Genomic DNA, 14,685 nt, shown 5'->3' on the forward strand with positions numbered 1-14,685 from the left:
CCCCCGCGCCGGCAGCAGGGACGGGAAAGCAGCCTGGGCGGCCGCCCCGGGAAGACGCGCGAGCGCGAGCGCCATCTCGTGGTGCAGCGGCCGCACAGCCGGGCCTCAGGCGCTGAGAAACGCCCGTAGCTTGACTCCTTCCCTTCCGAAGTTTGTTCTGTGGGGCGTTCCTATCTCTGGGCTGTGGCCATCGTCTCTGAAAGTCCAGACAACCAAGGGGAAGGGCCGGGGTTTGCACTGACCCTTGCTTGGTTCGCGCGTGGAGCAAGGCAGGACGCCAGCGCAGACGCAACAGTTCATGGCGCAAGGGCTCAGCCCAAGGGAGACCCGGAGAAGTGGTCCCCGGGCGGGGACAGGAGCTCGGGCAGGCCTACCTGAGCCACCTGGGAGGTGGCCGGAGGCTCTCTGCGCCCCTGCGAGGACGGCGGCTTTTTCTCTGAGGGAGGAGCCTGGACGGCGGAGGAGGGTGGGACAAGGAGTACCGAGATAGGACATGCATTTTAAGGTCATCTGGCTGTCGTGGGCGAGGATGACCAATGTTCAGGTTTGTCTGGGAATGCGGGGCTCCTCCCGGCGTGGTGGGACATCCGGTGCTCAATCTGGGAGTGTCGTAGCAAGCCTGGAGGAGCTGGTCACCCCACGTGTGGGTCACAGGCGGCAGAGGGTCCGCTGCAATAACTCAGGTGACAGGCGGTATCGGGTTGAAGATGGGGAAGAGGCAGTGACTAGCGGCGTCTCCCCTGGCCCCACACTCCAGAATAGCCTCCTTTCACTGTCCCCGTGATCGCTGGCTAGAGGGGAGGTAGCCTTCGCATGGGCGGAATAGGCTGTAATCACTAAAGGGAGGCCGCGGGGCTGACACACCGTGGCCGCGGGCGGGTCAACCCTGCCCTTCAGCCGTCTGCTCTTCCAAGCCGCCTTCTGGTGTCTCCAAGGCACAGCCGGGACAAGTCCCAGCAGGGGCCTCTGCCTCTTCTAGCCACCACTGATCCGCCTGATAAACTCCTATCCACCCTTCAAAGCCCAGCCCCTCTGTTTGACGATTTCTCTCCCTTCTCTCTGACCCTCTAGCCCCGACCACAGCTCTGAAATTAAATGCACCCCACACCGTGGCCGCGGGCAGGTCAGCCCTGCCCTTCAGCGGTCTGCTCTTCCAAGCCGCCTTCTGGTGTCTCCAAGGCACAGCCGGGACAAGTCCCAGCAGGGGCCTCTGCCTCTTCTAGCCTCCACTGATCCGCTTGATAAACTCCTATCCACCCTTCAAAGCCCAGCCCATCTGTTTGACGATTTCCCTCCCTTCTCTCTGACCGTCTAGCCCCGACCACAGCTCTGAAATTAAATGCACCCTTCCACCTGTGCACATCAGTATCTGTGTCCCCGTGTCTGACCCACCCCCGCGTCCCGGTGCCCAGCACAGCACCCAGCCCCTGACAGGTGGGTGGTCACGGAAAAAAAAAACCACCAGCACTTTTACACCTTCCAATGGGGCGAACCTTTTCTCGTTACATAGAGACCCTTTCATCGCCTGCAATACCTTTCGCCTTAATCCACTTTGTCTCCTATCAATACAGCTACACAAGTGTCCTTTGGGTTACTTTGACCCGATAGATCTCTTCCTATTATTTTTCTTCAAAACTTCCGTGTCCTTCTGTTTTAGGATGTAGCTGGATATTTCTGGAACTCGGTATGACCCTCCCCGTCTTTTTCCTAGAGAATTTGTCGAGAGCTTCAAGACAGTGGTCTTCCTTTTTTGCTCACATACTCCTTACAATTTTTGTCAAACTACTAGGCTTCTCATATTTTTAATCTGACATCTAAAATTATCATGAGTTTAACTGCACGTGACTTTTTGACACCGTAAACATTTACATTAAGTATTTAATGATCGCATAATTCATTTAAATAGATCCCATGGAATATAAATACCTTGAAATTCAGTACTCATCATCATCCATTTAAAAAACACAAAACAAGCTTTACTTTGAAATTCTGAATTTTTAGTGTCCCTTTTTCTCTTGAACTTATATTTTCATTTTGTCTCCGTCACAGAATTTTATCCTAAGGCATTACATTTTTATGTATCAAAATCTTTTTTTGATCACACTGTCAGATTTCTTTGCAACATAGAAATACATATGTAAGAATACACATGTAAACTTACATTTTAAAAAAATTCCTATGACCATAAGGCTGTAAGGACTAAATTGTTTTTTTCTAAATAGTTATAATTACGACATAAGTAGAACACAAATGATCACATTTTGGTCATTATTAAGTAAAAATAGCAAATTTTTATGAGAAATACATCTCTTCAGGTCACAGGTGGAGTTTTATTTTTTACGGGCAGCCATGGATTAATGTTAAATACTGATATCCTGAGACAGGGCTCAGCGTTATTTCTGTTCTAATTCTTATTAGTTTAGCCATAAGTAATGAAAATTGTTCCTATAAATACATAAAAGAGAAAATGAGTATTGATAGAGCCTGTCACTCGGTTCCTTGATCTTCTCTGGAGTTGTTTTAAAAATCACATGTTGATTAATTATCAAATATTATTTTAAATGATCTAGAAGCTGATAAATGACTTAGATCCTGTTTCATTTTTGTTGAAAACAAATCGTCAGGAACCAATTGACAAAGTGATTTGCCTCTAGTCAGTAGAGTCAATCACATGCTCAATTTCAAGGAATTATACAAAAGGGGGCTTTGTCAAGACATCTCAAATAGCTATTAATTAAATCAGTTATTCTAGTTGAAAGCATCTCTTTTAGCATGATACTTTCCTTTTCTTTTGGAAAAACAGAAATATTATCAATTTCAATAGGCCTTTTTCAAGGAGACATCGAATGGGGAGAAGTTAAGTAGGGTATTTAATAACATTTTAGGAAAAGATAATAAAAACGTTACCCTATAAGCCTGATAAAATGTCGAGGAAACTCTAAAATAATAACTTACCTCTTAGGCATGTTACTTCTTGGCAAAAAATAATAATAATAATGATCTGCTAGATATGGACGTTTTCATCATCTCGTCCTTAAAATCATGCAAAAGGACCAGCCTGAGGACGGCAGGGAAAGACAGGACGCGCTGAGGGTAGAGGGATGAATAAAGGCGAAGGGGCCAGTGCCTGGCGTGCGGTCCACTTACAGCCCCGTCCGTATCTGAGGCCAGTGCACGAGCAGAGAGGGCACCAGTGGGCACTCACAGCGCCTTCTCCCAACCCCGGATATTCTGGCGCTTCCCGCTCGAGGCAGTGGGTGAAGACAGCGGGCCCTGGAAGGCCGCCGGGGGCACGTGGCACCCCGATTACAAGGATGTCGCTGGGACTGACCATTCTCATTGCCCCTTCGTCTGCAGCCTCAGCGGCCCTTGCGTTCTGGGGCATCGATGCTGGTGGAATGTGGCCCTTTTTCGGTCCAGGGCAAGGGGACCAATTGTGAAAGAAAAGGGGGAAAGAGACTGTGGGTGTGTGCCCGGGCAGACGTGTGTGGGAAAGGCTACCTGATGGCGAGGCTCTGCAGGTGACACTGTGCCCAACCGCCCCACCCCCTCGGGATAAATCACATGCCCAGGGCGCCGCAGAGCAGCCGCTGGAGGCCGGGGGTCGTGGCCTGTCCCAGCGTCCCTCACCATGGTTCCCGCAGCAAACTGGCCCTCCATTCCCCCTCTCTCGTCCTGTCCGTCGGGCCTCCCCTGCCCTTCCATGCCCGTGACAGTCCCCCTGTGCCCAGCGCGCGTGTCCGGGCACTGGGCTGCTGAGCGCAGGCTCTCCCGCCCCTCTGGGTGACTTCGTTTCATGCTTCCCTTTTTCCAGCCCCATCTTCTCAGCCACATCTCAGACTTTCCCGTTCATCCTCAAAAGTGCATAGAGCATCACCGGCACCGGGAGTCACAAAGGACCTGCCCCATGTGTGAGGGGGTGGCCACTGTCCCCCGCCCCACTTAGAACAAGGGTTTCGTTGCCAGGAAGGGCATCCCGAGAGCTGGGCTCACTCCCTGAGGCTGCTCTGCCCGTCTGGGTCCACCTTTTTGGTTCACGTCCATGACTTAGCTGGTGCCAAGTTCACCGTCAGGAATGCGACCTCGCAATTACAGACTCTGTTTGTGGAACAGTGCGATCCGATTGTGCTGCCATTTCCAGGGTAGCTGGAATAAAACAAAAACCAGACGCTGCCTGGAACTCTTCCCTGAGCTCCAGCAGGGGCCCTGGGAACTCTGTGCCCCGCATTCTAACCGAGTTCAGCCCTTACAAAGCAATGAAGCGTTTGCGGCCCGGGGAACTTGGTGAAACATATCTAGTTTGAAAACGAGTTCAGAGTATTCCCAACTCGCTTTCCTGATAATGCAGACCCTGCAAATGCGTTACTCATTCGGGGAGCGCAAACGGAAGTCCGTGTTTTGAAAAGTGGGAGCCAACATTTCTAAACAGATTTTTAATGTTTGGGGGTGCAGAATGGAAAGAAGACCAGCCTGGGAATTCTGAGAGTCTAGACGAGCCCCCAAGATCTGCCACTAGCCAGCTGGACAGACTGGGGCAAGCGGTCACTGCCCCAGCGGTCCCCACCCAGCCAGCCAGCCCTTCACCAGCTTTCGAGACAATCACGGGAAAGACAGCGCCCGGAAACTCAGCTCTGTTTCTCCTGTCACCTTGCTCTCCCCGGTCACTGCCTCTGTTTCCCCATCTGCCACGGGAGGAGTGTGGGTGGCCTGTGAGGTCCCTTCCAGCTCAGGTGCAGCGGATTCTGCAGTACACAGAATGTTCTGGCCTCAGCATCCCTTCCCCTCCGATCAGTCCTGCCTCTGGGGTCCTCATCGCCTGGCACACCTGGGAACAGACACAGGATCCGGGTACGTTCTCTCTTCCCATCCATTCTGCAGACAAGCCAACATCAGAAAACAAAAACCAAAAATCTCTGCCAGCACCGCCCACGTCCGCGGGGTTTTGAAACCATCAGAAAGTTGCACATCAGTATGGCTTCTGCCCGCGCGCTGCACCGTTTCCGCAGACGGAAAGCCTCGCAGACATCCTGCACCGATCTCAAGCGGCTGGGCAGCCACGCAGACACCTCACGCACGCCGAGGCTTTGCCACGGGGCCTCGGTTTCCGGCCAAAACGGCGACGTCACGCCTGTCCTCGGGGGCCACGTGCTGCCGTCTCTTCATTTAATCACGGCGCCTTCCCGCCTTACGCTCACGAAGCTCTGATGTCTCTTCTATTTTCCGCTGAATGTCTAAAATGAACCTCCGTCATGCGGCAGTGGCTATGGAATCACTCCCTGGGCCCTCGCTGTGGACGGCTATGTCCCCCGCCCCCCGGCCACGTCCGCAGCAAGTGTGCTCCGGGTGTTAATAAAGTAATCCGTCAACGTGTACAGGAACAGGAGGCTCGTTTTAAGAGAGAACGTCCAAGTTACAAAAATGAGTCTCAGCACTCAAGTCCGGTCCAGCAGGTGCGATGAACTTGGACGGCCACCAGATCTGGGTTCAAATCTCCACCCGGCACCTCACCGGCTTTCAAGACGATCACCGGAAAGACACCGCCCAGCAGCTCAGCTGTATTTCTCCAGTCACCTTGCTCTCTCCGGCTCCACGAGATGCATTTCAAACTTTCTCCGTTCATCCTCCCTCAGCAAACGACCTTATTATCTCTTCCTTCATAAAGGAAATTGAGCACATCCGATGGGCACCCCTCTATCCCCCCCAAAACAAGCCCACCACCGTCCTCCCTCTGCCCGCCCTCCCCGTCCGCCCTCCTGCAGGAGTCAGCTCCTGCCCCTCTGCCGTGGGCCTCGTCCCCTCTCGCCTTCTCCGGAAACTCAGGTGACCCACCATCTCCATCCTGCTCTGGTTTTCACACTGAAAGTCCTGGGTCCCAGGACAGCCATCCCCGAGACACGACAGATAAATGCCATCTTTGTCCTGAATGGCCACCTCTCCCACGCCAATGAAGTCTTTACACGGATGTCGTCACGGCATCGTCGCGGAGGGCAAAAAAAAATTCCTCTTTCCGTCGCCATCGATTTCTCATTCCATGTTCCTCAATAACTTCTATCGAGGAGTAGGTCATTATAGTGGATTTCGAGTCTGTGGAATAAGATTGAAAAGCGGGTGGAACCCGGAGATGGATGCCAGACGGGAAAAGGCATCACGTCCTCCTCCCTGAAGCTCAACGCTACGAATCCTTGGGTCACAATGTTTCCAGGTCTCTTCCACGACAGGTCATGGTCAGCCCCAAAAAAAAAAAAAAAATGGCAGGTACATCGAGGGGAGGGAAAAGAGAAACAGTGATTTAGGAACTTTGTTTCCTCGATGACCTGACTTCAATATTTCCAGTTCTTTAAAAAGAATTTCAAGACCCGAAGTCGTGAATCCAGCGCGATGCAACTCTAACCGTCGTCAACCCTGGGAAGCAACGGGAGACGGGAAGGAGGTTGGTCGAAGGAGGTTTTGTCAGGCTGACAGAGGTCCTGTGACATTTGCGGTCCTGGTAGCAGCACAGTGACCTCGAGACCCTCTGTTCCACGAGGAGCCATTTCAGAGGCGCACCTGTGGGTGTCAGGCGAAGTCACTGAAAGAATGAAGGGTCCTGTGACATTGGCGGTCCTGGTAGCAGCACAGTGACCTCGAGACCCTCTGTTCCACGAGGAGCCATTTCAGAGGCGCACCTGTGGGTGTCAGGCGAAGTCACTGAAAGAATGAAGTTTGATTGTCCAGGGAGGAAAATAACTTCATCCCCCCATCTAGACATTAGCAAAATGACCTCCTCCCACTGCCCTGGACTGTTCTCCAAGGTTAGCAACTCCAGTGTCGATGCCACCATGTGTGTCACCAGGACTTGCCAGGTAACAGGCCAGGCCCCCACGGCTCTCCTGAGGGGCATTCTGAGAGCGTGGCCAGTGGGTGGCCGCTCTGGGGGTCCGAGCTATGCGTCCGGCTCCTTGCAAGACTGTGGCCCAAAACTCAGCAGACAGAGCAGCCCGAGCTCGGCAGCCCTATGTCATGGGGAAACCCTCCTAACCCTCTTCTGGGCTCCTCCGGCCTTGAACCCCAAGTCCTTGCTCCTGTGGGGAACGTTTGAATTCTTGTGAAAGCGTTTGAGAAAGGCAGCGGAGGTCCCGAGAGCCCCTGATGTCCCCTCAGGACTGGCTGAAGAGGGTCTCTGCAGACGTGGCCTCGGAACACTCAGAGATAACACCGGTGACATCTGACACATTGTGCTGGCTCGGACCATGCGTCCCAGTGTGAGGTTACGTCCTCACGCTCCGTCAACACAAACCGAGCCACGGAGCCTGCCTTCCATGGCCATCCGGCTCCGGTCAGCTGTTAACTGTCACAGACCAGAGCGTGACGACAGAGAATGTGAGGTGCGGCCAGGCCAGCAGACCAGGAGACAAGTGCCACCGCGAAGCCAAGCTCTTACAGTTCCCGAGAGGAGGGGACCACGTGGGAAACGCCAGGGTCAGTCCAAGGCAGAAGGACGCGGGGAGACTGGCGGGAGGCTTGACTGTCCGGCGGGTGGACGGGCGAGGCAGGGAAGCAGGCCCAGGATGGCCTGGGCCGGGCAGTTTCGGGGGACTCCAGGCGTAGGAGCTGTCCCTAGTTTCCTAGTCCCTGCCCTGGAGTGGCCGGGGCAGGTGAACGGTGGCCCAGGAGCACGAGAGCTCCACGAAGGAGGTGACTGGGGGTGGGCTCTGGACCGTTGGTCGTACTTGAAAATCGCTCTCACAAGAAATCGGTTACTGTCGACCCAGAGGGACGGGGTGGCCCTGGGGGCAGGGTCGCTCCAGGGACGTCCAAGCGTCGGAACACAGGAAATGAGAGACACGGCTAATACAGCCAGGAAGCACTGCTCCCCCGCCCACCCGGACCCCAATAACATCCGCACCCCTCAGCCAGTTCTTTGCACCCATAAGACACTCTTAGAAAGAGAAGCCAAAGACGGTCTCCAAAGAAGTGAGCTGAAGACGAAGAATCAGACCAGCATCTTCAGGACACACTAAGGACAATGACAACTGTGCTTAATAGATGGTGTCCCTGACGAGGAACGTGGGAAGGGCTCCGCACGGTGCTGGACACTCATGTGTGATGGCATCTAACGCATGACTTGTCCCCTCGCACTGGGACAGGGGAGGGGTCTGTCCCCCCTCTACCTGACCCGCACACACAACACTGTACATTCCTGTACGACCCGCCCGAGGCGATCGCAAACACACCGTGACTCGCATCCCGGTACCTGCTGTTCCCTCCCCGCCCCCACCCCGGGCACTCTGCTGACCATCTCCTGGCACACCAGCTGGAACATTCCGGCCTCCCTCCCAGTGGAACAGTGAGAGGACACAGCAGAGGTGAGTCCCCGGAGAAATGCAATGTCATTACTCCATTCCTCCTGGCCTTAAAAGGCAGGGCCAAGTCAACGGTGACGCTGCGGGCGTGTGGTGTCACCAGGAGAACAAGCCAGAGTGGTGACTGCAGACTGACGGGACATTCCTGTCGCTGCCCGAATCGAACACTCAGGCTAGAACCCGGACCCCCGCCGGGGAGACGGGGGAGGGTTTACTTTGCCACATCCCAGTTTTCCTTTGCTCCTCGTAAACATTTGATTCTCGTCCAGCATCAAAAACCTGTATCTGAAGCGTGAGACCCTCGTCGGTGACGCTTCGCCACCCGTGTGGAAGGCAGAGATGAGTCGATATCTCTACCGTCAATCAATACTTCCCGATCGATAGCAGACGCCGACTGGAGCAGGCTCTCTGGTCACGCACCACGCATGCGTTTATGAGGACACGCTCGTTCAGGCCGGCCTCGCGCTCCACAAGCCAAACCGAATTTTCGGCAGGTCAGGAAAGATTCCGAATCGAGGAAAGGCTGCTGGTTCCTTAACAGAGCTGTAGACAGAATTTACCCCGATTTCGTTAACTGCTCACTGTCAGTTGAAAAACCAGGAAATCCCAACAGATCACAAGAAAGGCTGTAGGTTATGACTAGATCTGTGGACATCTCGAGATCCTTCTGATAGTAAAGAAGGATCGGATTTATGAGCAAGCTCTAGAAAAGGCAGCTAGGTGCCTCTCCATGTATTGTTTCTGGGCCTAGCAGCTACTGCCAAAGGAGGAGAGATGCCTGGGGAGGTGACAGGTGCCAGCCTGCTGCCCAGTCCCTGAACAGCCCGGCAGACATGGCGTAATGGTTTGGACAAATGTTCACTTACTGAACACGGTTCCATCGATTCACTGTCACCAAGACCCAAACCTTCCCAAACAGGCAGGATGCAAACTACGCTTTTCCAAAACTTGTCCAATATGTCACCTTAAGACCAGATTTATTAGACAGCCCATAAGAAGATGCCTTTTCTTTTGTAAATACATGGCCCCTATCTGGCAGTGCATTTGCGTGTCAGTCTGTAAAGATCTTATGTATTTTCAAAGACCCGTCGCTTTTGGTTTAAAAACCTTTAAGATTTCTTTTTCAAAAGAAAACGCCTGTTTTCCTGCAGTCGATCCTTCTCATCATGTCTCCTCCCGCTGTGGGAAGGCACCTTCGAATCTTCCCGAAACGATTCCGAGGAGACGACATGGGGTCTGGAGGTTGCTTGGCGGGGACGCCGTTAACGTGAGGAGCGATTTCAAACATGCTTGAAGCATTTCCTTTCTTTCTCCAGTTTTATCGGGATGTCGCTGACATACCGCGGTGTGTAAGGAGCACGGCATCATGATCCGACTTGCATATACTGTGAAACGAGCACCACAATAGGTTTAGGAAATACCCATCATCTCAGACAGATACAAAAGAAAAAGAAAAAAGCTCTTAGGTGAGAACCTTTCTCGACAAGTTTCAAATGTGCCACACGCAGCGTCGCCCACTGTCATCCTGCCGTGCGTGACATCCCAGCACTTAACGACTGACATTACGACTGGGAGTTTGTGCCTTTTGACTCCCTCCCTCCGATTCCCCCTCCCCCTCCCCACAAATCTGATCTCCTTTTCCGTGAGTCCACTGGCTTGTCCTCTATTCCACGTGTAGTGAGATCAGACGGTATTGGTCTCCGACAGGCCGTGAACCAGGAGGAGCGCAAAGCGGTCCTCCGAGAACAGGGTGATTGTGTCACTCTGCGAACTGATCACATGTGGCTCTCGAGGTGCAAACTGCATGAAAACATAAACGATTATAAAAAGGTGATAGAAGCGAACTACGCCTAGGCCAGGCCTAAGCTCTACTTACGTCTCAGTTAAGGCTCTCCGCTTCCGTTGACTGCCGAAATATCAGAGTCGCAGGCCTCACGGAAAGCCGGGAGGGCAGGGTCCCCGTCCGCCCCCTTGTCACACGCGCGTCACCCAGCTACTCCAGACAATGGCGTTGCCCGTGCACATCTCACAGGCAGAAACGAATCTCGGTTGGGGAACTAAAAGTCGCTGTCGTAGGCGTGAATGACTCTTTCTCCCTAGCAACTGTGCTGCCTTCACGAGACCCTCCTCTTAACCTTCGGCCTTCTAGAAAACTGTCCAGATGCCAATTCGTGAGACCTAGGCCCCCTGACACCACCAGTTGCCACAAGATGTCACATGTAGCTTTTCTTGAAGTGTCTGTTTCGAAATGCTACCACCTTAGTCCAGAGCCTGTTGGCGAATGACGGATGGAGACTTCAAGACCCACGGAGCTCCTGCGAGCCCCAAGCTCCCTGGGGCCCTGCTTCAAGCCCCCGCTAAAGGCGTCCCGGGCCGGAAGGCTCCCCAGCCGGCCCCACCGCCCTCCAGCTCGGACTCGACTATGCTCATTACTTAACTCACTACTAAATTTGTGACTTTATCAACTGCTTTGGTGAGAATAGGATTAGGAATATACATGCAGAACGCCTTTTTTTAGACATTAAAAAAATCCACGTTTCAATTTGGTTTTGCAAAGCTAGAGGTGAACTTCACCGGCCTTCCAATATTTGGGTCACAGAAGGAGCAAAACTGTTTCTCAAGAGATTTCTAAGCTGAGCCTAAGGGAGGCGCGTTGTTATTTAAACGACCGGCCGGACCTACTGAATTAAGATCGCTGTGACGTTACCGCAGAGGTTACGCTGCAGGCTTCCTGGGCACCGCGTGGCTCTCCCGCACGAAGGCTGAAGGCTGACACGCGCAAGGGCAGCACGCTTCGTTTCAGGGCTAACTCAGAGCCGTTCTCACTGAGGAGGACAAGGAGTAAAGGGAGCATCACACCACATGGCCTGGCATGTGCAATAAAAAGGCAAAGAGTCCACGGTCAATTCTTTGCTTCTGAATACTGGCAATATAGATTAATGGTACAGTATTTGAGAGTGGGGAGGGCGCCTTGTATCCACTTTATCTCATTGGAGGCATATTCTCAGAAATGCCGATATGATACCTGTCTGCTGAGTGAACACCTCTGGCTTCTTCCAGAGGGCTATCTCTCTTGCAGACGGCTTTCATCGGATTGGTATTCTGCACAAAACGTTGCTGCGAGTCTAAAAATAGGGCTCTGCCTGTAAAATCCCCGCCCCGAGGGGCCTGACTTCGTGTTTGCTCAGTGCCTCTCACAGATTCCTTAGCCGTGCCTCTGTTTGGGTTCCCGGCTCTTAGGCGGACCAGGCTTTGCCTTCTCCATCCGTAACATGCACCTGCTCCCCCTCCTCTCCTTACCTCTCACACAGCCTGCTCGGGGACGGAAGGGCCACCAAAACCACGGGCCGTTTCTCCGCACCGCACCGCAAGTCAGATTCTTCAAAGATTAACCGGAGATTCAAACGGAGGTGCAATCGGTGGAGAAATTAGGAAATGAAATAGTTTTTTAAAGACACACACACGCACACACACGCCTTTGGGCTTTGGGGAACTAACTTAGGCCAGATAGCTGCTATGGAAATCACACAGCCCCCACAAACATAAAGTCGAAGGCTCATCCCAGGGACCCGTCCCCACCCCCGGTGGCCTTGCCTCAGCGCTGTCTCGCAGTGACATCTGCACCACTCAGCATCTCCTCATTTCTCCTGGGACTGTGGGGCCAGATTCCGCAGGGATGTGACAAGGGTCGTCTCTGCCCCACAGGTTCCTCGTCCATACAACTAGGATAGAATAATCTCACCTACCCACGGGGTCGTTACAAAGATTAAATGACATAGAGAAAGTAAAGAACTTATAGCAACTACTTAGGAACGTTACATGAAGATGGTGATGACGATGGTGAGGAAGATGATGCTGACAATGATAAGGAAAAAGAAACTTGGGGAACATCACTCACGGCTCAAGTCCTCCACGCCACGTCACCCTCCCCAGTCCCGCCTTGCTCACCTCTAAGTTGACTCTTAGTGGCGGAATTTCCCAGTTATTCGCACGGAAAGCAGTCAAGGCGGCTCTGTGGGCAGCGTCTTACTCTACTGAAACCCAACTTCTGACTCACTGTCAGAAATAAAAATGCACGAGCAGCTTAGTCGAAACATGGGAGGCACAATTGCGTGTTTCTGTTTAACTCCATTAAACAGAGCGCAGAGCCAAGGACACCACAGATACAGTTCAGGCCCTAGAGGCGTCAAGCCTCCTTCGTCCCCTGCCCCCACCAGACATTCAGAAGGCCCCTGGCGTGTGAGAGTCCCCGTGAGCCCTCATCAGGAGGAGACGTAAGCAAGCATCCTCACTTCCAGAAGCCCCAGGAGGAATATCTGATTCCAAGCCACTGCAGCCAGTGCTCCTGTGGGTCAGCCAGGGGAACGCTTCGGTTTGGGGCCGGAGCGAAGGCTGTGCTGGCTCGGGCTCTGACCGCCGACTCGGGACGATCACTTGAGTCCCTGGCTCCCACTTTTTTCTTCCAGCCACAGGGAGCAAGCACAGTGCCGTGGGAATGTGGCATAGCTCCGAGTCCTCCGTGTAAACACCCACAGGTGTCTTCTTGCCCCTACTGCACCTGAACTCAGCACGGCAGTGGCCTGATATGTCGTATGGGCTGTCCCCAGCGAGCGACATTCTGCCCGCCTGGCTGCTTTCCTGAATGAATGAACACAGGGGCGCAGGAGGACGTTCCTGAGTCCTAGGTACTTGTACCTCCGTGGGCTACCGATTCCATTAAAAAAACTTTTTAATGATATTTTATAACGGAATTAGTATAAGGATGAATGCATGAACATTTTTTCTACCCCAAGTTTATTGTTTTTTTCTGATTTTAAAAGACGTTAACGTTTTTCATGGGTCCCTGAGCGTACTGGGGGCACTGGACTCACCCAGTTAAAGGAGAAGTCACCCGAGGGAAGACAGAGTGAAGCCTCCATGTCCTCTGAGGGGTCCCAAGGGAACTTTTGACCTCGGGAAAAAATGCGCCGACGGCATTCTCGCATTTGATGCCGAGCCTGTTACCCAGTTCTCTTTTCCAAGGAGGTGGGTGGAGTTTCTCTCATTCTGTCATTTCGCATTTAAAAGAAATGCCACCTGTGTTTCCCAGGCTGCCAAGGGCCCGTGTGGCGTGTCTGTGCAAATTACAAAAGGCTTCTTATGGGTAAGGGGTGTGGGGGTGGCTTTAAAGTCTTACGTTACTGCACAGTCTGAACTATCCCCACCGGGCCTGGGGAAGGTGACAGCTCAGGTGGGCATCCCTTTCAGCCTCATCTGGGGACGAGTCATGGCCACACAGCACGGCACTGGGAGGGTGACAGTGACCTGTGGCCTCCAGCCTGAGGGCATTTTAGGTGCAGTTCCAGAAGCCAAACTCTCCCTTCCTTCTGTAGCCACATCACGCAGGCCCCAGAGGGACTTGGGCAAAGCGGTGGGAGGTCAGACGCATGACCTCAGGGCTCCCCCACAGCCAAACGTGGACGAGACAAGCCACCTGAGTGTGCACCTGCGTGCGTGTACACACACACTTCCCCGTTTGTGTTTGTGCATGGCCAGAATGCTCATGTCGTCCCCATCCCTGGCACTCCACTGGGGGCCTGGACTCCCCAGCACGGGCCCAGTGCATACAACACGAACGACACCTCCTCAGCGGTGGCACCCCACCCAGGTCACAGCCCGGGTGCCACGCCCCACCCAGGACACAGCCCGGGCAGCTGCCTGCCGCCGCCCCGCCCAGCCCGCCCAGCCCCGCGGCCACGCAAGCCCCACGCTCGCACATACTAAGGCCCGGTTCTTCTCTCCGCAGGGATGACGTGCCAGGCCCGAAGCTCCTACATCACCAGTGAGATCCTGTGGGGGTACCGCTTCACCCCCGTGCTGACCCTGGAGGACGGGTTCTACGAGGTCGACTACAACAGCTTCCACGAGACCTACGAGACCAGCACTCCGGCTCTGAGCGCCAAGGAGCTGGCCGAGCTGGCGGGCAGGGCGGAGCTGCCCCTGAGTTGGTCAGTGTCCAGCAAACTCAACCAACATGCAGAACTGGAGACGGCGGAGGATGAGAAGAACCCGGAGGAGCAGACAGAAAGGAATGGTGATGTGGCGAACCTAGAGAACGAGTCGAAAGTCTAGTCCCCTGGCTGGGCCGCCCCTCCCCGCCCCACACAGCCTTTCCCCGGCTCACCGTCGCTTTCCTCTCTTTCTTACTTTGTTCTTCCTTTATATTTAATTTTGGCATTACCAGAAAACAAATCTTCGAGGTGTAAAATATCGACCTGCCCTCCCTCAGTTACTCGGATTGATGAGGCGGACGCGGTTGTGGTTAAGGGGGCAATACGCCCTCGCTGGTGGCCCAGCCCCGGTC

The 14,685-nt window shown here is 53.6% G+C and overlaps 1 protein-coding gene across 1 annotated transcript in view; it reads left to right on the forward strand.

The window, feature by feature from the left end:
* The window catches only part of KCNJ6 (potassium voltage-gated channel subfamily J member 6), a 145,206-nt gene extending 130,732 nt beyond the window's left edge, over positions 1-14,474 (forward strand). The window contains exon 3 of the mRNA XM_006916742.1: positions 14,128-14,474. Coding sequence (XP_006916804.1) covers positions 14,128-14,453 — 326 coding nt within the window. The 3' untranslated portion in view covers positions 14,454-14,474. The remainder of the gene's footprint in view (positions 1-14,127) is intronic.
* Positions 14,475-14,685: the final 211 nt, after the last annotated feature.

This window comes from Pteropus alecto, unplaced genomic scaffold (assembly GCF_000325575.1).
Source record: "Pteropus alecto unplaced genomic scaffold, ASM32557v1 scaffold97, whole genome shotgun sequence".
Classification (NCBI taxonomy): domain Eukaryota; kingdom Metazoa; phylum Chordata; class Mammalia; order Chiroptera; family Pteropodidae; genus Pteropus; species Pteropus alecto.